Source organism: Epargyreus clarus, unplaced genomic scaffold, assembly GCF_041222505.1.
Source record: "Epargyreus clarus isolate Ecla_fem2 unplaced genomic scaffold, WU_Ecla_fem_2.2 ptg000036l, whole genome shotgun sequence".
NCBI classification, from domain to species: domain Eukaryota; kingdom Metazoa; phylum Arthropoda; class Insecta; order Lepidoptera; family Hesperiidae; genus Epargyreus; species Epargyreus clarus.
In genome coordinates, this window is record NW_027332241.1 from 1,247,846 (window position 1) to 1,274,724 (window position 26,879).

Sequence of the window (26,879 nt, forward strand, 5' to 3'; positions counted from 1 at the left end):
TGATCAATGAAAGGCATATATAATACGTATATGAATTCATTAAAACAGTTTCCCAAAAAGTGTCAAGTAGCCAATTCACTTCCACTTGCTGTTTTGTTTTGATTACGTCCCGTTCCAATGATTTGGAATTGACGAATCACTCGAGAGTTACTAAATTTTTTACTTTTTCTCAATAATACTTCTCTTACATAAATAGTATAAAATGTCATTGCTTGCAAACAGAGGATTTAAACATATAAGAATCTGCAAGTTCTTTAACGTTTATGAGATTTGGGTTTAGGAACTTGTATAAGCAAATTTGTTAGGATATTTAGCGATCGTACTTGTACACATCGTCACTGCACACGCCTTGTAATTTGACATTCTTGCAATTGTACTAATAAAAGTTAAATAATTCCCAAGATTTCCCCTGAAGTATGTGTAGCGTCGAAGTTTATTTCTATATTTTCAATGTGTTGACGTCACGCTACGAAATGACACTTGACCGCCTGTTTTGGCGTAACGTTCCGTTTACCGTAATAAAAATATGTTTTTTATTAATAAATAGCCCTTTTTTCGAAAAAAATATCAATGAAAGGCATATATAATACGTATATGAATTCATTAAAACAGTTTCCCAAAAAGTGTCAAGTAGCCAATTTCAAAATCTTTTTGAATAGTCACCTCACTCTTTTCGAGACTTTCAATAATCTATAATCCGTCTATGACAAAACAAATCTGACATTCCAAATCTGACAATAATTGTCAATCTGTCATGGCTAGTAGCGGGTTTTTAGCGCCTAGCATAAATCGATTGAAAATACATTTTTCATGTAGATAAACGCTAAAATGTTGGACACTATAATCGAAAGTGTGTTGGGCGGGAAGCTAGACAGTGTTTTGGTGGTCAAATGGCTTAATAACGAGTCCATAGAGGTACATAACCTAAAGATATGACGTTTCCGTATTGTCTCGTATTTTCATAAAAGTAATCATTTATTTTATTTTAGGAGGCATCGGACGATTGTATCCTTCTGTGTTGTAACAGAAATGAATTTGTGACTTATTTCTTATCGTATTTGCGACGACAAACTGAGGGGTGAGTTATATTTTTGATATAAACGGTGTGCATTCATATGTAAACATTATATCAATATTGTTTTATTTTACGTCGGGATAATATGAGGACGTTTTTTCAAACGGTTTTCTGCTTAATAGTCCATAGTAACGCAAAACGATGTGTTAAACAGTCCATTATAATGAAAATTATAATAAACAACCCTTATATTGAAAAGGTTTAGAAATCTTGACCTGTTTCTTATTTTGAAAGGAAAGCCATGTCTAAATTGATCATTTAATTTGTAATTCAAAATGGGACACCTTTTTGAAGAGAATTATGGATAAAATTTTATTATTATTAATGACAAAGAAGTAGTTATATCTAGCAAATAATTATATTATTCTTCATGTAATGGGAATATTATTATGGATCATTTTATTTATTTATTATATTAGTCAGAAGAGTAAAGTGGATTCAATATTACAGGTTTCAGTATAGTTTCAATATGTGTAGGAATCTGGGTTTGATTTCTTAAATATTAACCTCAACAATCAACATAGCCTTATGTGCAGGTATAGTGCACATAAAAGTACTAGTCCGCTCTGAATATAGAAATTAATCTCGTCGCCATAGCAAATTGTATGACTACACCTGCTCGCAACAACTTCAGAGCGGACTAGCAGTTTGGCGATAACTACACTACTAAACTAATGGAGCATTGTTTTTGTTGAATGATGTCTCAAAGTAGTATTTTCTATATTTTGTAGCAACTAATCATCACTATTTTCATTTTTGCTATAATAGGACATTAACGCTTCCCCAAATTGTATTTGAGACCACCAGTGTGACAGATTGGCTGGACATTGGATAGTCCTGCATTTAATTATATGTTAAAATGATGGCATTTAAAAAAAAGAGAATAATAATTATTAAAAAAAACAAAGCCACTGAGTTTTTTAACATATCTTCTCAGTAGATGTTGCGTTCCAATCCAGTAGTAGTTCAAGAAAAATATTGAACTGACAATTTGTAAGTGCCGCCGTTGGCCTATACAAATAAATAAATATAATTATTTCATTTCATTTCATTCCTGTCCTGGTAGTGATCATTGACAGATATTTTGGAAAAAATTAAACATGTATTATGTTCATCGCTCAAACACCAAATCAGACGCCGCATAAGCAAATTAAGCAAATACTCAATCGTTTAAGCAACAAGATGGTGACATTTTGCAAGTATTGCTCAAACAATAGTAGCCATATGGCAGTCACTGCTGTTATTAGCCAGGAATACAACTGTACAATCATAATGCTTTCCATGTAAAGCTTTGTACTGGTAGGGTTTAACTTTTACTATTGTTACAGTCACATCACTGATTCAGGTACAGCTCACTTAATTACTGGTTATTCATAATTTAATCACTTTGAACACAGTTTCTTTTTTTATTTTTGGAATATTCAGTCTACCTTTGAGTTATGGAATGTGGTCGGATTTTTGCAATGTCTTTTGTCAAAAAGAAGTGTGATCATTGGTGGATAAATGTATTCGTAAATTTTAATGATTATGAAGAATAAATAAATTGTATTTTTGTTATTCCTTTTGAGCATTTTAAACACTGTTCTTTTCAGGATATTACAGTCGAACACAACAGCCTTGCAATTACTCCAGCATCAAGGTACGCCAGAACGCTCATCCAGTACACGTAGGAAACACCACAGATCCATCAGCGATCCCACAAGGGAGACTGACAGGAATGACAGTCTGTCTGTCAAAACCGACAGGCACAGGAGCCATGAGTCCCCGAATCGGGATAAAAAGAAAACTGGACGTAAAGTCAAAACTAAACTCTTTGCTGACGATAAAAAAGATGTATCCGCTTCTTCAGATGAATCTAGACTCAGCTCCGGTGTGGATAGATTGGTGCTTTCGAGCACACCAAACAAAAATGGCATTAAGTTCTCCGAATACCCAGGTCTACCACTTTCAAGTCCTGTCACTCCCCATTCCAGGAGCTTTAACAACGAAAGATGTGACACACCCAGAATGAGCCACAGACATTCTAGATCACAAGACAAAAGTGTTAGCTTAGGCGATTACTTAGTTACAGCTCAAACGAAAAGCTCTAAAAAGAAACGGGCATCCAAAAACTCCTCTAACGACGACAGCGAGACGAAACCAGACCTAGATTTGAGTAACTCAGAGATTTTTCCAGAAATTGGCGCTAGGAAATCTAGTTCGTTAAGATCGGAACGGCGGAGAATCAAACCGACTGCGATCGATAAAAGCACTACGCAAAAAAGCTTTTCGTTAAACAGCTTCAACTCTGAGAGCTTTCAGCAACCTTCGCCGTTAGCTTTTGAAGAGAATATAGCTTTCCGGACAACGATACAGCCGGCGTCCTCGAATAACTTTGACGCGGAGAGAAATATCTTGAAGCAAGAACGACATAAGTTAATGGAGAAATTCAATATCTTAAATACGTCTGCCGCAACAAAATTGGTTACGACACCTCAGATTAAGATAACACAAAAGGATTTGACGGAAAAAGATCAGGTTTTTGTTCAAGTTGATTGCAATAAAGTCGTTTTGAAAGAGAAAATTGATATTTTGGTCGACATTTACGATGTTTTGATCAAAAATAACTTGATTCTGAGTATTAACACGGAAATATATTTTCTTATTTCGATACTGTTATCGAAACAAAACGAAGATGATTATATGAAAGCGGATTCGAAGTTGAAGGATAATTTAGTGAATTATTTACTGAAACCAATACATAATAGCACGTATTTCGCAGTGCGGTCTTTGTGGCATCAACGGGTTTTGTTAGAAGTGATTTTGGACAAGAATTCCTTGAAAACGTTAGGAGAAAACAAGAAAGTGCGGAGTTTTTGTCCAGATCTAGCTAAGTTTCTGCTGAATTCGTACGGTCTGAAGTGCGAAGCTGAGTCTAACATGGATAAGTCGAAGGTGCCTGAAAACAGGGCGTCCAATGGGATCGTGTGTTTCAATTTCGAGACTGATAATGCTGAAAATTTCTCCTCCGCGCTGAGTTTCCATAATTTTAAGAAACAACGGGACATGTTCTACGAGATTTTGAGGTGAGTTTTTATTTAGTTTTGTGCTATTAGCACTTAAAAAAGTAATGTTTTTAAAATTGTTTCTAACACGCTTTTTTAGATTTGGGTCTGATCAGATATGATTATCGTGTATATGATACTAAATTCCGTATCAATTTGTTGTTACTTAATGATAGATCATATAACATTTTTGCCCATTTGTCTCCTATCTACTATATCTATATTAATTTAAAGATCAAAATTTAACAATGTCCAGTAATCAAACATATTTAAATAGCGATCTTTTATAGGCTAAACATTGGATAGATTTTATAAATAGGCGTATATCTATCTCCTACAAGTGAATTATAGATTGGACACTGTCTATTCACTATCCAATGACAGAACATACATAACTTTAATATATTCTAACCTAACCTAACCTAACTCAACCGACTGACAAACACCTTACGTGTAGATGGTACAACGAGTCAGGCGCGTCGCGTTCGTCAATGCGCGCGCGTGTTCGTGCGTTGCTAAGCGCGGGGCCGACAGCGAGCTGCCACGCGCACCTCGCCGCGTTGCTCGCCGCGCACGCTCTCGCCGAGTGTCGCCCGGCAACCGCACAGGTAACCACATACTACCGAATGCAGCATGACACATGATGACAGTCATCAATTACACATACAAGTTGATATATACATTTCTGTATTTTTTATTTTTTTTTTATTTCGTTCAACGCCATTTACTCGTACTATCAAAATAAATAAAAAAAAACTTTTTGACAAAAAGTGGAGTTGGCTGATTTGCGAATTAAGGTATTGATATACGCGATGGAGCACACTGTTATAACTTACACATACAAGTATTGCTATTGATACATACATTTCGATGAGGATATTAAACATAAATTTCAATAATCCTTACTAATATTATAAATCCGAAAGTAACTCTGTCTGTCTGTCTGTCTGTCTGTCTGGTTGTCTTTTCTTCACGCCTAAACCACTGAACTGATTTTAATGAAATTTTGTACAAAGATAGTCTGAGACCCGAGAAAGGACATAGGATAGTTTTTATCCCGGAAATCCTACGGGGACTAGGGATGGCGATCTAAGATCGATTAATCGGAGAATCGATATTTTGAACCAATAAATCGATTATTTTAATCGATATTAGTTTGGATTGAATCGTAAACTTTGCATTTGTTCAAGTGATGATCTTTAGCAAAGGTGTTGTCCATGAGCCCACGAAGGTTTCAGACTTGGTACGACCAATTTTCGCCAGATGGCGCCACTGGTATTCCAATATATATGTATTTATGTATGTTAGTATGTCATATTATTTTCTTTTAAACGCGGGCGAAGCCGCGGGCAAAAACTAGTAAACAATAATATCGAATATAAAGGTAGAAATATATAGAAATCTTTTAATTAGTCTGCAGAACAACATTCATGAAACTTTTTCATTTTTAAATACCTTGTAGTTGGAGATATATAATTTAGGATCAAGTCCGATCTGTAGTAGATCGATTTACCCCGTAACCTTGTATATACAATTAATATGTAACTGTGCGACCAGATAACAATGATCCTTAGTGTTGAAGGTAATGGTTGCATACATACGTTGTGCACCTGCCTCCGAATCTCCAAACATCTACAAACAACAACACGTACAAAATTTCATTGATCTGCTAAAATCTGACTCTTCATTGGATCCGTTACAAGCACTTGCACACAAACCAAGTCAAACAATTGTTTGAAATTGTAAGTTTGTTGAGGTATGGCAAGCGTCCAGACGCGGCAATATACTTTAAACATTTTATGTTTTTTTAGTACTTTTAAATCGGACGTTTTTTCAATGTTTTTGAAATGGAGGTAGATGTAATGACGTTCAAAAAGTGCTCTGTAAAGAACCTATTTTGAATAAATATGAAATTTAGATTTTGTTTACGACTATCTTCTTACAGGAATCGAAGTTGAGTAAATTGCAAAGGCGATTTACTTGTCCCAGCGCTCCGGAATCGCACAGATTACCACGTTTTACTGACAAAGAACAGTTTTACAAGTAAGCTGATCTTTCATAAGTAGAAAAAGAGCATAGTCCACTTGATGGTAATTGACTCAACATCGCCACACCTATTTCTGTTTTAACAGCAGGCTCAAACGCTGCTGTGTTCTGGTTTGAAGTGTGGTAAGGGAGACATACTTTTCCGAGGCGTTCCAGCTTAGTCCTCAGAGGTAACGGTGCATTTGTGGGCGACCTCAGGTAGGAATCTAATCTTATCTGGGGTTAATTACAGATGAAGAATTACCAATGAAGTTACAGTTATTTGCTGTAATTAATAAAAATATATCCGTACATAACTTTTAATAATAGTGCATACACTTTTAATAATTATATTTGACTCTTTTAGAATTATGAATTATTATAAAAAAAAATGTGTTTTTTCCAGAGATTTCATTCTATACGCGGACAATGAATCGTTCAGAGTGCATCTAAAAGATGCCTTATCGTCGGAGATCGTGGCGCTAGATGGCGCTCCAGTTGGCATTGAGAGCTGTATGTATATATATTTATACCAAACTCTTTTTAGGGTTTTTAGGGTTTTACCCTTTGGGTAAACATGGAACCCTATTACTAAGACTTCGCTGTCTGTCCGTCTGTCACAGGGCTCTAACTCTGGAACTGTAATCGATAGACGCTTTTGACAGAGGATGCATAACGGTGGCCGCTGTACAAAAAATACTAAAAATAAAAAAGAAATCCAAAATTATTAGGGGTCGCCATACTAGAAACCGTTATTTTTCGGCGTTGTCAACTTTATCTATTCAACCACGTCATAATGACATAATGATAACAAACGCTAAAAATAATAATAATAATTTAGTGGTATGAAACCATCCGATTACGAGTTTAAATCGCATTATCACGCTTTCATTGCTTGGGTTGTATGTATGTATGTATGTGAAGGTGGTAGAACCCTTTGTGGTTCGACTCCGGCGGCACCACCGCCACACCTATTTCTACCTAATAACAGCAGTGTTAGGCGCTGCTGTGTTCCGGTTTGAAGGGTGTGGTAAGGGAGACAGACTTTTCCGAGGCGTTCCAGCTTAGTCCTCAGGGGTAGCAGCGCATCTGTGGCCGACCTCAGGTAGGCATATCTAATCCTATCTGGGGTTGATAACAGATGTCCATGGGCGGCTGTAGCCACTTACCATCAGGTGGACTGCATGCTCGTCTGCTACTCTTATATTATAAAAAAAAAATGTATGTAACGTAATCTTTGAACTCGATTTTTACCTACTTTGAATGGCCGGACCATTAATTAATTAAAAATTTTGAACAATTATGAAAAACTGAAAACATTACACGATTTTAATAATTTTATCCCATTCTCCTTATCGGATCGCCAGAAATCAGAATTAACGATTTTCCTTCTGCGATTTTAGCGTGGTTTTTAGTTTTTAAACTATAATTATTATTTTGCAGCAAACAGCACAGACACATCCCAAGACTACCTCCAACTCTCGAAGAAGCTAGGACTCCTAGCCAAGTTCCTAGGGTACCTGACCTCACTGCCATATACGGCGCATGACGTCACAATGAAGACGGGAGTGGTGAATACCGCGAGTAAGGAACAGAACTTCGTGGTGCCGAAGGAGAAAGTATTGGAGAATAATATTGCTTTGAGGAACTATGTGAGTATTTTTATTCTGTTGTCGAATATAGAAAGATGTAAAAAGACAGAAATATATTAATCAAAATCAAAATACAATATAATTTTAATTTTCACATAAATTATAGCGCATTTGAGAAGTAATTTTAGTCAGTAGTAATTATATTAGCAATCAATATCTTGCAAAGAAATTTTTGAATTAAAAAAAAGATATGAACACAAAAACGAAAAAGTAACTTTTCCTCTATTTATCCATTTATTTCATTGTTTTTGAAAAAAAACTAGAAGATTGAAGATTGTGTTTTTGAGCAACAAAAATTGTAAAACTTTGAAAAAAAAAAATTATCTTTCTTTTTCTTTGGAAAAAATACGAAAAAGGTTCTTTGTTTCAGAGCCAGCCCGCAATCGACCTACACGGCCTTCTAACATCAGCGTACGTCAACGGTCGTCTCTGCATCACCTTACCGTGGATAGCTCACTATCTATCCATGATCGACTACACCACTCTACGTCTGAAATACTACCAAAAACTACTACAAATACTCTTTCAAATATACGACGGTTTAAAAACGGAGACACAGTACAAGAAAAACACGATAATTTTCCTAAAATCGATGCTCGGATGGTTGTTCGATTTACCCCACTTTCCCCAAGAGATGTTCTATGAGCAGATGAAAATCGATATAGGTATATATTAATGATCTTTCTCATGTATTATTGTAGAAAGAATGTTGTTGTTCTGTAAATAGAGTTAGAACGTGCTAGAACTCTGTGGTTCGACTCCGGCACCACCACCACAACTATTTCTGTTATAACAGCAGTGTTAGGCGCTGCTGTGTTCTGGTTTGAAGTGTGGTAAGGGAGACATACTTTTCCGAGGCGTTCCAGCTTAGTCCTCAGGGGTAGCGGCGCATCTGTGGCCAACCTCAGGTAGGAATATCTAATCGAGTTTTTATTCTGTTAATCACATTATTTGTACAATAATAAAACTTACTACATGATATAAATAAGCAGACATACCTGTGAATAGAGAAACGACATTTAACGTTTTCTATTTCACGAAAGTATTCTTATATTTAAATTTATGTCTCTTTGAATTGACCGTCAGAAATAAATTGACAATAATGAAATAATACATAGATAAAAAAGTAAATTAAAACCATAGATTAGTAAAGATTACTCACTCCTAACAAGAAAATGTTACCAGTTTTGACAGTTGAAATTGTCACTGTCATCTCTTTTTTCACATCTTTTGAAAAATATTAAAAAAATGTAGTTTTTAGAGCATTTACGAATGAAACTATATTTCGCCGCACTTTTTCTTGGATTTCGTGTTTTTGCACCACTTTACTGCACATGTCAGTATTGTCCCGCGTAAATGACATGACAGTCATTAAATGGCTTCCTACAATTACAAGGCGGTGACATATCTATACTTATCTATGATTAAAATAAACTTTTTCTTTCCAGGTATATCGAATGATGGTATCGATTCGTGCGATATAATCGATGAATCGATTCTATTCGAGTTGTGTCCGTTCTTGAAGGATCTAACCGTTCTGCTGTCGACGTCTCGGGTGTGCCAAGAACAGAAAGATATGGGGAGTTTTAGGCACATAACACCGGTCAGTTTGGGGGTTAATCCTGAAGACCGGATACGGAATAAGGAGAAGGAGTTGCAAGTGAGTATTATTATTATTTACTAGCTGTGCGCCGCGGTTTCAATAATTTCTAAATAAATTATTCTCCAAAATAATACTAGAACGTTTAACAAGGACTTTATACAAAAATCAGTCAAAATAACAAGCAGGGTTTCAAAGTGATTTCTCAACTATAGACCACATCCATACCATCAAACAAATAATTCAGAAATGCAATGAATATGGAATAAACTATTACCTAGCATTTATAGACTATAATAAGGCATTCGACTCGTTTAAACACTACAAAATATGGGAAGCTCTTACGTCACAAGGAGTCCATAATAAGTACATTCGTATAATTTACAAAAATATGAAAGTTAAAATACACAGAAAAGGAAGGTGAATATTTTCCAATTAGAAGCGGAGTTTGACAGGGTGACCCGTTATCGCCTAAATTATTCTCTGCAAATTTAGAATATACATTCAGACAGCTCAAGTGGGAAGAATATGGTATAAAAATTAATGAGACAGTACTAAACCACTTAAGATTAGTATTAATTTGCGAAGATTAAATTAACCTACAGAACACGATTAAACAACTTGTATATGAAAGCGAAAAGATTGGACTACGAAAGGTTGGAAATGAACGGGACATTTAATTAGAAGTCATACTGAGAAATGGGCCAAAGAAGACGGAATGGTGTCCTAGATATAAAAAGAGAAGAAGATAGGTAGACAGTTTCAAAGATGGGAAAATGATATTAAATGATGGCAGGAACGACTTGGATGAGAAAAACAAGAGATAGATCTCTGTGGAAAACTCTTGGGGAGGCCTATGCTGGAAAGCAAGACAATCAAGAAACTGGTGTCTATAATGAAATTATCTATAAATATTTATAATAAATTAAATGCAAAAAATTAATATGAAAACATAAAATGTAAGGAATAGGACTCTGACATGGGGCTCTTCAAGAGGGGTGTAAAAAGAACTCTCCTTCAAAGCGGGCGATGCATTGGCGACTACTCTGGTGTTTCAAATGTCCATAGGCGACTGTGACTGCTTTCCATCAGGTAGCCCGTCTGCCTTATCGGTTAAATATATATATAAAAAAATAGGATTGTTGGTAAAGGCTATCATTATCATCATTATCATTATTATCATTATAACATAAGGCCGTCCTCGTAGAGGTCTCCAGGATTTCCAAAGGATCGCAACCGAAGTCCTTTCAGCGCGTTGCCCCGTCGGACTCCTCGATAAGCGTTATTTAACTTCATATATTTCTAGGCGCGTCTAGAAGAAGAGTTCCTGAAGAGCCAGCCGTCGTCCACCCGTCGCGTGGTGGAGCTGGTGGTGGAGCGCGTGGCGGCCGGCGCGGCGCGGCAGCTGCGCGCAGACACGCTGCAGGCCGCGCGGCTGCGGCTGCGCGCGCGCGGGGCAGAGCTCGCGCGCGGCAAGGACAGGGTGAGTGCGGGGTGGGGACACACGGGGCGCGGGGCGAGGACAGGTTGAGTGCGGGTGTGGGGACACACGGCGCGCGGGGCGGGGACAGGGTGAGTGCGGGGGTGGGGACACGCGGGGCGCGGGGCAAAGACACGGTGAGTGCGGGTGTGGGGACACGCGGGGCGCGGGGCAAGGACAGGGTGAGTGCGAGGGTGGGGACACGCGGGGCGCGGGGCAAAGACAGGGTGAGTGCGGGTGTGGGGACACGCGGGGCGCGGGGCAAGGACAGGGTGAGTGCGGGGGTGGGGACACGCGGGGCGCGGGGCAAGGACAGGGTGAGTGCGGGGGTGGGGACACGCGGGGCGCGGGGCGGGGACAGGGTGAGTGCGGGGGTGGGGACACACGGGGCGCGGGGCAAGGACAGGGTGAGTGCGGGGGTGGGGACACACGGGGCGCGGGGCAAGGACAGGGTGAGTGCGGGGGTGGGGACACGCGGCGCGCGGGGCGGGGACAGGGTGAGTGCAGGGGTGGGGACACATGGGGCGCGAGGCGGGGACAGGGTGAGTGCGGGGGTGGCGACACGCGGGGCGCGGGGCGGGGACAGGGTGAGTGCGGGTGTGGGGACACGCGGGGCGGGGACAGGGTGAGTGCGGGTGTGGGGACACACGGGGCGCGGGGCGGGGACAGGGTGAGTGCGGGTGTGGGGACACGAGAGGGTGACCCAGAAATACGTGGGGCAATTGTGAGATAAAAGATTGGTTGCAAAGATTCTTTGAACATATTATAGTGTTTTGAAATGGTAAGACGTGTTGGAAAGTGATAGTTTTGTAGGTTGGATTAAAACCCAAATATAAGATGACCAATAAATTGTAAAAAAAATGTTCCGTGCCGTGTGATATGGAATTTAAGAATTGCGCGTTTGCGATACCAATTTTGTAAGCCGCACGTGAATTTTAGACGTGCCAAACAAACGTAATATTTTTTTGCGCCGCTTAAAGCGTATTCGCCAGATTTCGACACACTTCTAATTTAAACCGCTTTGTTCACAGAGCGAACTCCGTCCCGCCCTCGAAGCGCTCTACGCGTCCGAGATGGCCACCGCCCGCGCGGAGGCGTTGAACGCGGGCAGCGCGGGCGTTCGAGCTCGCGTGCGAGGAGCCCTTAGCGCATTGCTGCCCGCCGCGCCCGCCCCGCTCCGCGCCGCCGCCGCCGCCCGCGCCACGCACGCGCTGCACCGGCACCTGCGCGACCACGCGGACGGTGAGTGCAGGCTGACGTCACGCGCCCGGTGACGTCACGCGCGCCGCCGCCACGCACGCGCTGCACCGGCACCTGCGCGACCACGCGGACGGTGAGTGCAGGCTGACGTCACGCGCCCGGTGACGTCACGCGCGCCGCCGCCACGCACGCGCTGCACCGGCACCTGCGCGACCACGCGGACGGTGAGTGCAGGCTGACGTCACGCGCCCGGTGACGTCACGCGCGCCGCCGCCACGCACGCGCTGCACCGGCACCTGCGCGACCACGCGGACGGTGAGTGCAGGCTGACGTCACGCGCCCGGTGACGTCACGCGCGCCGCCGCCACGCACGCGCTGCACCGGCACCTGCGCGACCACGCGGACGGTGAGTGCAGGCTGACGTCACGCGCCCGGTGACGTCACGCGCGCCGCCGCCACGCACGCGCTGCACCGGCACCTGCGCGACCACGCGGACGGTGAGTGCAGGCTGACGTCACGCGCCCGGTGACGTCACGCGCGCCGCCGCCACGCACGCGCTGCACCGGCACCTGCGCGACCACGCGGACGGTGAGTGCAGGCTGACGTCACGCGCCCGGTGACGTCACGCGCGCCGCCGCCACGCACGCGCTGCACCGGCACCTGCGCGACCACGCGGACGGTGAGTGCAGGCTGACGTCACGCGCCCGGTGACGTCACGCGCGCCGCCGCCACGCACGCGCTGCACCGGCACCTGCGCGACCACGCGGACGGTGAGTGCAGGCTGACGTCACGCGCCCGGTGACGTCACGCGCGCCGCCGCCACGCACGCGCTGCACCGGCACCTGCGCGACCACGCGGACGGTGAGTGCAGGCTGACGTCACGCGCCCGGTGACGTCACGCGCGCCGCCGCCACGCACGCGCTGCACCGGCACCTGCGCGACCACGCGGACGGTGAGTGCAGGCTGACGTCACGCGCCCGGTGACGTCACGCGCGCCGCCGCCACGCACGCGCTGCACCGACACCTGCGCGACCACGCGGACGGTGAGTGCAGGCTGACGTCACGCGCCCGGTGACGTCACGCGCGCCGCCGCCACGCACGCGCTGCACCGACACCTGCGCGACCACGCGGACGGTGAGTGCAGGCTGACGTCACGCGCCCGGTGACGTCACGCGCGCCGCCGCCCGTCGTGTCCGACCCGCTGCGTGCCGAAACTAACCTGTGCAGTGTAGCTACTCTGTATTATGTAGTTGGACTGTGTAACTGATCTGTCTCTGTAGTGTAACTAGTCTGTGTAGTGTAATTAAGCTGTATAATTGTTCTCTGTTGGGTAACTAGTCTATGTTTTATATGCGGGTTTTTGTATTATATATAGGGTGAAATTTTTAAGAGGGTCTGCAGGGCCAACTTCGAAACTATAAGAAATAGTTAAAAATGCTGAAAGGAGACACAAAGCCGATTTTGATAAAAACTAAATCGACATCATAAGATTTCCCTAGCAAAAAACAAACTGTAGTATGGAGCCATCGGATAGTGTCCCTTAAACTCTGGGAAGAAATTATCAATGAAAAACTATACGAGCGGCATTTTTCAAAAAACACATTTTCTTCCACAGTGCTGCTATGTAAGGACATAGATGAAGAGATCAAGTCGTTGTTAGCTGGCGAGACCACGCCCACTGCGAAGACTCCGCCCATCCAGCTGACGTCACCGAACGTCGACTGCACTAGCGCCGCCAATGCGGTTATCGCTCTTAAGGTTGGAGTTATATTCAGATTATATCCTTTACAATATAGGAGTAGCAGACGAGCATGCAGTCCACCTGATTGTAAGCTACTGCCGCCCATGGACATCTGTAATCAACCCCAGATAGGATTAGATATTCCTACCTGAGGTCGGCCACACATGCACCACTACCCCTGAGGACTAAGCTGGAACGCCTCGGAAAAGTATGTCTCCCTTACCACACCCTTCAAACCGGAACACAGCAGCGCCTAACACTGCTGTTATTAGGTAGAAATAGGTGTGGCTGACCGCCACTGGCGGTGGTGCCGCCGGAGTCGAGCCACAAATGGTTCTATTTATTTTTCTATTATTTAATTTTAAAATTTTCCTACAGGAGTTAATCTGCGTTCTACTAGACAACGAAGAACCAACCGAGGATTCGAACGCGGTACTGTCCATGTGCGCAGCGTGCTGCTCGCCGCAGAACATGTTCTGTCGGCCGCCGACACAGCGGGCGATTTTGCGACTGAGCGTCGACTATTGTGTCGTGTTTGGTGAGTTTACCCTATATATTTTTTATCTTATGAGCGTATTTGAATGGTCCTATATGATTTTTTAACTTATATTTGATTTGATTGAGACTGCCTTATATGAATGCTATTAAGTTTGCTTGTAAATTTAATAGTTTTAAATGTTATAGTGTATTTTTAGGATTCCGTACCTAAAGGGTAAAAAGGGTAACACCGAAAGGTATAAAACTAAGACTTCGCTGTCTGTCCGTCTGTCACAGGGCTCTATCTCTTGAACTGTAATAGATAGACACTTGTTTCTTTTACAGAGTATGTAAAACGGTGACCGCTATGACAATAATTTTAAATGTCTCTATGTATTAGGGTTAATAATAGGGTTCCGTTTTTACCCTTTGGCTAAGCCTAAAAATTACATTATAAAACTTTTACGTTTTGTAGCACATTTAGTTTGGACATTTTTACGCCCAAAGGTTTTTTTAAATTCTTTTATTACATTTTATTAATAATTTTGCATTTATATATTTGCATTTTCAGTGAGCAGAAAACCAACGCAAGTCTCAGAGGCGTTCTTAAATAGTCTCCACGGGATATGGAATATCTGCTGTCCCGATCGGAAGCGTTGTGGGGAGAATGGGGAGGAACCGTCCTCGCCGGTAGGGGAGGATGGGGCGAGAGGGCTAGAGGAGGGGAGAGGTGAGTTTTAGATTCGTTCTAGGGTATGATTATTTGTTTTAATAGTTTCATCTATTTTTCGGGTATATCATGTGATATGTATTTTCTTCATTCAAAATTTTCCTTTACTTTAATTAGTCACATAACATTACTTCCCAGAATTTGATCCTTATAAGCGACAATATCAGATAGTGGAGAAATATAGAGGGCGTATTTTTTTCTGAAATGAAATGAATACAGTTTATTTGTCTCACAAAAAGGTCTTATGTTAAATTGCATGATTACAACATATGAATATTTTAACCTTACGTAGTGAGAGACTGGTGCCTGTTGTAGGTAAAAAATACCTGAATTACAAGTCACCAGTGCCCTCCCGCGGAAGACTAAACAATAAACATTTGTGTGAATGCAAGTAAACGTGTGTGTGGAAGTGCATATGTGTGTGTACGTGTACATGTAAGTGTGTGAGTGTATGAATGGGTGTATGAATGGGTGTGATGGGTATGTTTGCATATGTGGTAGAATGTGTGTGCGGGTGTGTGTGTCGGTTGTGAATTTAACAGTGCATGTATGGATGGATTTTACATTACAGTACGTGAATTAAGCATAAGGAATTAGAAATTATGAGATATAAATGTACTGTATATAAATAGATAAATAAAAATCCTTAGCAAATATATCTGTTTCTTATTGACAACTACTTCTATTTATTCATATTTCAACAGCCCCAGAGCCGAAATCCGACGCCGACCCAACGGACGACCAGCTGGAATTCTTCGATCGCATCCTATGTCCGCGCAACATTATCATACTGAGCACCACAACAGCCCGCAGTGGGGACGTGTGGGCCGCACTGGCCACTGTACTGGTGTTCCTGCTGCGACACGACTACCTCGGCGAGGACTCGCTCACCGAGCAGTGCCTGGCCGTGTACCGCCAGGACTGGCCGCAGGTGGGTCCTATGTATAGTCTGATTCATAATTAGGTGTCCAAAATGTAAATAAAGAAGTGTCACTGTCAAAATTAACAAGAAACAAAATCTTTAACAAACTCAACGAAAAACGAAAACTTTAACAACTGTACACAATTTAATAAACGCGCTATGAAAACAAGAAAACGTCTGAGTTCGATCACAATCACGAAAATGAATAATATCAGCTACGAAACTTAAAAATGACGGCACAAGAAATTTTTTGGATTTCGATTGTGTTACCATTATCACATTTTAATTTTCTACCATAAACTTTGTTTTTTATTATTATTACTGTATGGAACGAAATAGAGGTAATATAAATACATATTAGAAAATGTGAATTGATCTTAATTTGTTTAGATTATTATTTTATTATTGTTGCATTAATTTAATATTATCAAAAATAAGAATCTACCATTTGAAGGGTATGTTCTTGATAGGTCAACACCTTTGTTTACATTTTGGACACCTAATTATGAATCAGACTATAGTTATTTAATGATTTGCCTGAAAAAAATTTAGGCATGTAACAGAACTTCGTACTATCCGCTTTACGAACGCACACGCACACATTCACAATTACGATAAGAAGCTGGTGGGACGAGTCTACGCACCGAACGCACACAGCGGCGACATCAAATGATATAAATAGCGCGCGCAGCTTGCCAAGATTTTCACTCTGCGTTTGGACGCCAGACCGTGCAGCCCTTCCTGCTCGCGCTAGCGCTAGTGTTCTTAACCCGGGCCTTTCTCTGGCGTCTCGGCCGGTTTTCGACTACTCGATTTTATCGATAGCGGTCCGTGCTTTGTTTATTGCCAATTTATTGGGAATAAACAAAACTCACTTTGTCGCGTTTGAGTTGGTGGATACCTAACGGTGCCAACGAAGCCAACTAGCGTTGACCCGATGCGCTTCTCAGACCTCTCGGTCTGAGAGAAACCGGCAGACCCGATCCCACTGCACTTGGGCTATCCCAAGGGTGACGGTAGCAGTTACTTTCCCTTAGGGGTAGCTGCATTACCCTCTCTCTCCCCGGTTGCTCCCTGCCTCGGCAGGGAGGCGTCCTCTCCTAACCATGGGAATTACGGTTCCCGACTATTTCTTCGAGAATCTTGCTGTATTCCTCAGCAAGAATTTCTCTTGCTCCCTTTTCCCCCAGGAATTTTTCCGCTCCCTATGTGAGCCCATCAAGCCCGTAACGGATTCCCTGTCCGTAACGGACTCACCCGCATCCCCCGATGCCACTCCCAGACGCGAGATGGAATTCGACGCCATCTCACTGAAGCGCCCTGCCTCATCAGACGACTCGTCGGACGGCACTATTATTAACTCGGCCGTCTCCTCCGACGACGACCAGGGCTTCGCCCCTGTCAAGTCGAAGAAGACCAAAAAACGGTCCGTCAAACGCGTCGCTAAGGCGACAAGTGAGACTACCTCCGAGGCGTCTACAGGTCCCACCTCAGCCCCAGTGGCCCCCGCATTGGCCTCCGTGCCAAACGCCTCCACCGAGCCCCAGAGCTCAACCCCTGCGGTTCGTTCCAAACCCTCCAAGCCAGCCACGCGCTGCGAACCCGCACTTGCCAAGTGCAAACGCCCACCCTTCATCTACTTTAGAGACAAGTCGAAATGGTCCGACTTTTCTAAAATCCTAGTGGAACTGAAAGTCAACTACACCAATGCACTTAACCCTCGCGATCCTATTCGCATATCGTGCCGCACCACCGAGGACTTCAGAAGCCTTATAAAGTTCCTAGTCCACCAAAAACTCCCGTACCACACGTACGCTTTGGAAGAAGACCGCAAAATTAAAGCGTTCCTTAGGGGTCTCCCCTACGAACTGCCCACTGACGAGATCCAAACGGATCTCGTTAATCAAGGTTTCCCCGTAGAGGGTGTACACAAGTTGTACAGCCGCACCGGGATCAAATTCCCTTTAGCCCTTGCCATACTGGCTAAGACCCCGTCTTGCCATAATGGCTAAGACTCCAAGGACATTTTCAAAGAGAAAGAGCTCACGGTTTGTGGTCTCTCTCAAATCAAGGTGGAACCACCCAACAAGCGTGGTTACCCTGCCCAGTGCCACCGCTGCCAGCTTTACGGCCATGCAGCGGCTAACTGCACTGCCCCCACAGGTGCGTAAAGTGCCTTGAACCTCACGCCACACGGGAGTGCAAGAGAATTCTCGAAGACGAGTCCCCTGCGTGTTGTGCACCACTTCCGATCACCCGGCTAACTACCGTGGTTGCCCGAAAGCCCCCCGCCCCACTCAAAAGAAGGCTGCCAAAAAGCAGCCCTCCAAAGCAGGCCCACCTCCGGTCGATTCGACCAATTTCCCGCGTTTGGGGGCTTCCAAAACCCCAACTGCTCCCATGAGTTGGAAGTCGCACCCGCGGCCGCCCCACCAACCCTGGCCCCTAAGGCCACACCCGCTCCCCGTCCCTCCCAAAAGGCAGCCTCGATAAAGGAGAACATTATGTTCCTCGTCGACTGCGTAAAGGGCGTGAACCTCGACGAGATGGAATTCGTAACACTTAAAATGCTCAACGCAGCTAACCATGCGGAGCGCATTATGGTATACTCTGAACACCTAGAGTTGTTCAAATCCATCCAATGAGTAACGCTCGTACTCTACCCCCTCACTCCGGTCGTTTATAACCTAAAGGCGTTTCGCTAATCTCCTTCAATGCACGAGGTCTAAAGCCTTGCATTCCTGAACTCAAAGAGTTCGTCCGCAACAGGGACATCGCCCTGTTGCTTGTTCAGTAAACTTTCCTTAAACCCGCCCTTAAAGGCGTAAGTCTCCCCTCTTACGCGCTTGTACGTAATGACAGAGCCGACGATCGTCGTGGCGCAGCCACTGCCATCTACTACAAGAGGTCTCTTCACTGTACCCCTCTGGTAACACCCAAGCTCACCAATATGGAAGCCGCCGTTTGCAAATTAGGCATGACAGGACACCCGTCCCTGATCATAGCCTCAATTTATCTCTCCGCACAAAAGACCCCTCTCCAAAGCGACTTGGAGGCCCTCAGGATAGAACCTTCCGCTTCAGGCACGAAGGTGTCCTTTCATCACCACGCCCCATAACAGCAATTGTCAAGAATTCAAAAAAAGAACTTACTATAATAAGCCGTTTGTAGCTTCATTCAATTTCAAGGCGGCGAAGTATCTTTACTAATCTATGCTCCTATATAAAGAAAAAATATGTATGTTCGTTCCAGAACATTCTGGAGAGTCTGTCGTCGTGCATGCGCGCGGTGTCGGCGCGGTGGTCGCGCTGCTCCGGCGGCAAGTTCACGCTGTTCCTGGACTTCCTGGCCGAGTTCTGCGGCGACCTGGCCGGCCACGCGCTGCCCTAGCGGCCGCGTGGCCAGGCCGGCGGGAGGATACAATGTGGAGAAAGTGCTACAAAATGATGATAGTGTTGTCTGCTGTAGAGATGACGTCAGGTGTGATAAAAATGACCGAAGTGAAAGTGCTACAAAATGAAAAATGTGCTACAATGATGTGTAAATTGTCATAGATTGACTATATGGAAAATGTGGTACCAAGTGACAATAGAATTACCTACTGTGTAAATGACGTCATAAGTATGACAAATCGTCCAGAAAAAAGTGCTAAAAATGAAAAAGTGTTACAAATACGCATAAATCGTCATTTACATATTAAGACGTTGCCAAAAAAAAGTACTACAATTTTTAAAATTTGCTACAATTTTTGACTTTCTGTTTAATAATGACCAACTAGACGACGTCTCAGTTAAAAAGTGTCCGAAATAAAAGTACTACAAATTCAAAAAGTGCTACAATCCTGACCTATCGATTGTCAATAACTTACCAATAGACACCTCCGCTTAAAAAGGTTCGAAATAAAAGAGCTACAAAATGCCATAGATTAGTAAAATGCAAAAAGTACTACAACACCTTGACTTATCGACTATTGCGGCTACGTCCGTTCCACTGACGTATCCACTACTCCGTACAATAGAACGTTCCAGAACGTTCTGGAAAGTCGACGTGCATGAAGGCGGTGTCGGCGCGGTGGTCGCGCTGTTCCGGCGGTAAGTGCTCCAATCTCGATCTACTGTTTAATATTGACATACTAGATTACGTCTGCTTTAAAAGCGTCCACGATAAAAATACTATAAAATGAAGAAAGTGCTACAATGTCGCGTCAATTGTCAGAGTGACTTAGCAAAATTTTAGACGTTAGGGTTGTGCTCAAAAACGTCCGATCTAAAAGTGCTACAAAATGAATAGTACTACAATTATGTTTCCAATGGAGTTTTCTGAACGGTGACTAAACATCTGTAAAGCAAAATTTATTAAAAATCTGAAATATTTGAGACTGTACATCGTACGATTGTACCGGTCATTACAATAATATAATATATAGGAGTCTATTATTTACATACTCTTTGACTTCGGACTTTGACTGACTTTGTCAGTCATTCAATAAATGACCGCGTTCGTTGGTCACTTATTTAAGGAATGACCATGTCCATAGGTCGTGTAAGGTATGACCATGTTCTGACATTGACTACAGCGCGTCTTAACAAGCGCTCCACAATTAATATTATATACAGACATACAAATTATTATAATATAAATATATTTGTAGTAATTGTTTTATATGTATGTATTAGATGATATAGTTGTAAAATTGTGACTAGAGGTGGGAAAATAGAGTTCAAACGATAAGCTAAAATAAGCAGAATTTCGAAGCGAATTATATAAGCAGATGTTCTATGTGGATTATTGTCGTACTAATACAATAATAAGCAGAATATAAACTGCTTATTTATAAGTGCATTTTTGAAACACTAAATTTTAATAAGCAGATTTTAAATTTATTTTTATTCCGACTAGTTTTATTGTGGGTTAAAATGTTATTGAGTATTTCTTTGCAGAAAGTATTATAAAATATATAATTTGGTTATTGGTACTTGGTATTTGGTTTCTTTTTCTAATTGTGACATAACAGACAGAAGTTAATTGAAGTCTTATATAGAATAATTTAATGATGTTGTGGTCCTCTACTCGTCAAGAAATGGCCCATGAGTACTCTGAATCACGCTATCGAAGTTTTCTCAACATCTTGCATATATACAAGCTCCGAACTGAGAGTGTCGGAGCACGGTCGCTGTCCGGACAGGATCACCTAGCACACTGAGAGATCTCCCGTTGCCAATATGTTATTTCATACACCATACAATATTATTTAATGCGATTTAACTGAAGAAGACAAAAATAGTAATAATGAATACTACTTTATTTCATAATTAATTTGAAGCACTCCCTCATTCTCTCCTTCCACCCAGGGTTGACTGGCAGAGAATGCCATCAGGCATTAAGTTTGCCCTATTGTATCTTTTTATTTTTATAGAGGTGCAATAAATAAATAAATAAGCACTAAATAAAGTATTATTTTTATATTTTAAAGCGAAAAACTAATTTACCATAACCAATGAACAAATTTTGCTTATATTTCAAGCATACTTGAATGTTTTACAACGCTCTGCTTAATAAGTCATCCAATTCCAATTCTGCTTATTAAGTCTGCTTACTAAGTTAATCGTTTGAACGCCCACCAATTAATTATTGTGACAAATAAATGTTTTAAGAACACCAAAATCGATGTCTTATGTGTAGCTTATAATTATAATATATAAATTATATTATACAGATATTATTAGGAATTTAATAAGGCTTTTAGGCCTGTACTTTGGCAACTTTTCGGTAGATAGCGTTACAGGTATTCTCAATCACGCTATCGGAAATTTTAAGGTTTTTACATAGATAAGTAAAGATTAGTCACTCCTAACAAGAAAATGTACCCAGTTTTGAGAATTGAAATAGTTGCGTGAAAAAGTTTTGCCACGTCTCCGTGCTAAAATGTCCCTAAAATATTTGAAATAATTATTTATTTATTATGTAAATTACGCAGTATTAGTTATTTATTCGTAAATTTTCTCTAAAAATGTTTTTATTTGTCAAGAATTCAAAAAAAGAACTTACTAATAAGCTGTTTGTGGCTTCATTCAATTTCAAGGCGGCGAAGTATCTTTACTAATCTATGGGTTTTTAATAAAAGTTTGAAACTAAGCAAGTTTTCAAATTTGCGCGATAGATAGCGTTACCTTCTATATCACATTACGCTATATATTCTAACGTCGTAGAATATAAGAATTTTAACGAGTTTTATGCTCTAGCTTTGTGACTTTTCTGTTTGACGATAGATGGCGTTGCATGTATTCTGGATCACGCTATCGAAGTTTTTTAAACATCTTGCATATACGGGGTGAATTTTTCAAATAGGCCTTCAGGGCGAAATCCGAAACTAACTGGATGTATTTTTTTTCAAAATTAACTCGTTCGATTCCCGCTAGGGAACAAGATATTTAAAAAAACTAATGACGCAGTTTTAGTTTTTATCAAAATCGGCCTCCTAACTCCTTTCAGCATATTTCGCTAATCCTTATAGTTTCGGATTTGGCCCTGAAGGCCTATTTGAAAAATTCACCCTGTATACAAACTCTTACCTAAGACTAACGGAGGAAGGTACTGTCCAGGCATGATTACGTCTTGGTGAGATATCTTTGATGTCTAGTAGACATTGGTTATTCTTAAAAAGATGTTTCGGTTTGAATATAAATTAATTAAAAACTTGCACAGTGTAAAGGAAATTGTGGTTCGATACCGAAGGCACCACTGTCACACCGATTTCTACCTCATAACAGCAGCGTAGCGTTGCTGTGTTCTGGTTTGAAATGTGGTGAAGAGTGACACAAGGCGTTCTAATTTAGCCCTTAGAAGTAGCAAAGGTTCTGTGGTCGACCTCAGGTTAGACTAATCTTATCTGGGGTTGATCACAGATGTTCATGGGCGGCAGTAGGCACTTACCATCAGGTGGACTGCATGCTCGTCTGCTACTCCTATATTATAAAATGATCATTGCTCGTTTGCAAATTCGACTAAAATAACAAATTAATTTAATAATAAATATATAAAAATACAATCGAATAAATAAAAATGTCTCTCTCTATGTTTGTAAATAGTTTTTTGTTCTTAGAACATGATGATCAATTTTTTTTAACTTTTAACTACAAATAAGTATGTAAAAATTTAATTTTTAATATGGAAAATGAATCTTTATATTATATTATTTATTGTGTTAAAATTATAATAAATTGTATAACATGTTTGAATAAGTAAGAGTTTAGTCCAAAAAGAATTTTTTCGGTGTTTGGATGTTTAAATATTTTTTCCAAAAAGTTGTTTTATACAAAATGCAACCTTTGCCCTCGACGATGACCCGCGTAGCGGAGCGTTCACCATACCGGTCTGACGCGCAGAGGGTCCCGGGTTCGATTCCCGGCCGGACAGATATCTAAATGAGGAATTTAGATTTCTATTCTGGGTCTGGGTGTTTGTGTCTTTGTGTGTGTCCATGACACTCACAACGGGAAAAATTCTAGCGTTTGGAAAGCATTATCTAATTAGATTGAATATATCGTGTTCCAAATTAAATTTAAGATAAAAAAATGTGATTTTTTTTTAGATAAAGTTCTAATAATGTAAATTATAAATAAAATGTTTACTTTTGTTTCAAATTATATTAAGTAGGTATAGTCCGCGCCAAATTGTCAGTCCGCTCTGAAGTTGTTCCGACCAGGTGTTGTCATACAATTTGCTATGGCGACGCGATCCATTTCTATATTCAGAGCGGACTAGCAGTTTTACGCGGACTATGCGTATTTATTTTTAAATTTAACTTTTGTAATCGAAATTCGAGCGTAATGATATTTTGTTTTTACTTTTCTTAACATTCAAACTATGATAATTAAATGTGATGTGTATTGATTGTGAAATTCTCAAGTAATATTACACAATATAAAGTTTTTTTTACTGATTATTCTTCTAAAAAATTCTCTAAATGTACTAATTTTTAGTACATACTTAGTTGGACAATAAAACTAAAAATTAGATTTTTACATATTTCTAGTTTTAGTACTGATTTAATGTCTAGAAAACCATAATTTTTGGTCCATTGTACAATTCCATTGTTGTGAAAATATTGTAAAACCGTTTTAGATATAATCTTAATATATTTTGTAATATACTTTGTTTTAGTAATAAGATATATTTTTATCCTATCCGTATATTATTTATGGTTTGACAAAATTTACTATGTATGTGGGGGGGGGGGGGGGGGGGTATTCGGAAACAGCTGTTCTATTGTCTATGGTCACTTCTTGACAATTGCAAAATGTATTTTTTAAAATTTCCTAAGCAAAAAGTTTTTTATGATAATTTAATAAAATGACGACCCTATAAACGAAATAAAATAAATAATCAATAAAACAAATAATTTTTAACATAATGAAAAGAGATTTGTTGTGTTAAGTTTGATAGAAATAATCCTAAATGTTTCCACTTCTTAGGTAGTTTTTACCTAGTAACATTGTGATGACCAGTGGCGCCCCTGCCGCACGAAAAGAAAAGTTTGTCAGACTATATATTATAAAACTAATTTTGACGTATTATAAAGAAATGATGCATTTTTTGTCATAATAAGACGTTTTCAATATTTTTCGTAGACATTCAGGCTTGATACTTTTTATTTTTACTTTTAATTATATTTTTAATTAAATAAAAGTATAAAATACTGCAGTCGGGCATGTTGTCTGAAACGCTAATCGGAGCGAATGACGTCATGCCTCGCTACTGTCGCGGTGTGACGTCACCAACAGACGCCATGACACCTGCGAGCATTTCGGCGCTTAATTGAAAATAGATAGAAAATAAGTTATTATTTGCGTTTGAAAATTATATTATTTTTGGAAACAATAAAAGTGTACATTATAGAATGAGATTTCAAAATCTGTCTGGTATTTTTTGGATTTTTATCATTCTTTGGTGAATTTTGTATTAGATTCGACGTTACTATGTGAAAGAAAAGTGTGAATTTTCTTTTATATGTTGTATTTTGTCTTCTATATATAAGTATGTAGGTAAATAATGCCTATATAACAAACTGCCACTATACATATACATAAACGAATATTATGTAGATGAGAACAAATATTGTTAATTGACATTATAAGGGCTTGTTTATAAATACGTCAGAAAATATAAAAAAGTTGATAAGTGTGACAGGACAAAATGTGATAAGTGACAATTAAAGAAGGTCGTAAGCATTGTGACGTCACATTGATTTAAAAATAAATGTTGTATTTCATTAACAATAAAAATAAAATATAATTACTCGTACAAAAATAATTAAGAGACAATTCATTACATGAGATTGTTGAAGTGAAACTTCTTCAGAGGCGTTGTGCACTTCTTGTGTCGAGTAAAAAATGTTAAACTCGCGTCAGGACACGTGGCCTGATCGAAAATTCGTAAGATTGTCATGTGTGTATGAAAGCGCAATAAATGAATATTGTATTTTACTACATAAATTATAGTACTTTTATACTGATAATTAAAGCAATTCGTGCAAAATTCAAGAATATCAAAAATGTACGTTAATATTCAAGTTTTCACTTCTGCCGGCAATCCCGGAGAACAACCCGTTGATTTTTTAGCGATTTTCGGAATAACGCACATAAAATTTGATTTAAAATCGAATCATTTTATCCCGAGTGACGTCACAATTGTGCATTACACAAAGTACTAAAAAATGTTTGATGTTTTATAAACAAGCTCTTTTGCATTTTTGAAATATAAATAGTCTTAGTTTTTGGGTTTTAATAAAATATTTGAAGTACTTTATACCCAATAAAATATAAAATATGTTTGTTTTTGTACTGTATTTATTTTAATTATGTGCAATAAAGTGTAAATAATTAAATTAGGGTTTTTATTTATTTATGATTACGGGTTTGACTCCCAAGGCACCACTGTCACGCCTATTCTGTCTTGTAACAGCAGTAAAACGTTATTGATTTTTATTTTGCGGACGCAATAAAGTAGTCATATTCGTTAAGAAAGGGTGGGTAGTGGTAAAAAAATCATTTTTATAACGGTTCAGTTTTTAAAAACTAGGTTTTTAGCATAGATTAGTAGATACTTCGCCGCCTTGAAATTGAATGAAGGCACAAATGGCTTATTATCGTAAGTTCTTTTTTTGAATTCTTGACAAATAAAAACATTTTAGAGGAAATTTACGAATAAATAACTAATACTGCGTAATTAACATGAATTTACATAATAAATAAATAATTATTTCAAATATTTTAGGTATATTTTAGCACGGAGACGTGGCAAAACTTTTTTACGCAACTATTTCAATTCTCAAAACTGGGTACATTTTCTAGTTAGGAATGAGTAATCTTTACTAATCTATGGTTTTTAGTAACCTTTTTTTTGATATTTTTAACAACTACAAAAAAGGAGGGGGTTTCTTAATTCGACCGTACTTATTTTTTTATGCCATATGAGGGTGCATGAAAAATAATTGGTCGGCCATCTTGAGCATGAAGTTATAGGTAAATATGGAGAACACACTTCGAATACCTACTTGAAGCAAAACCTATGTATCACCATCTCGCTCTCTGTGGGCAGACCCTCTCTGTCTAAGTAGGGTAACCTTTATTTATTTTTTCCAGGACATAGCTATAATTGTTGCTGTCCATTTATAGGTTTACAATAATATTTATATAATTATCTACATCTCATTATTACTAAGACCGAGCCCCTAAAGATTATAATATAGATCATGATAATTATGCATGCGTATAGTAAATTATGAAAGAAGCTGTTTGTTAAAGTGTGAAAGTTTAGATGTTTCTGGGTTTGTAAATTTGGCTGTTTGTCATTAGTCTAATCACGCAGAAAGTGCTGGGTCGACATGGACAGAATTTTTCGCGGAAATAGATCATGACCAGGACATAGGTTT

At 40.3% G+C, this 26,879-nt stretch overlaps 1 protein-coding gene across 1 annotated transcript; it reads left to right on the forward strand.

The window, feature by feature from the left end:
• Nucleotides 1-737: 737 nt before the first annotated feature.
• On the forward strand, nt 738-19,336 carry dlt (codanin-1 like protein dlt). Its single transcript, XM_073092358.1, has 16 exons — nt 738-915; nt 990-1,078; nt 2,668-4,140; nt 4,577-4,727; nt 6,065-6,162; nt 6,551-6,657; nt 7,588-7,796; nt 8,167-8,461; nt 9,245-9,456; nt 10,703-10,879; nt 11,908-12,118; nt 13,692-13,834; nt 14,196-14,355; nt 14,866-15,024; nt 15,729-15,955; nt 19,199-19,336. Exons 1-16 carry the CDS (start codon nt 829-831, stop codon nt 19,334-19,336), a joined length of 3,936 nt encoding a protein of 1,311 aa, XP_072948459.1. The 5' UTR covers nt 738-828.
• The last annotated feature ends 7,543 nt before the right edge of the window (nt 19,337-26,879 follow it).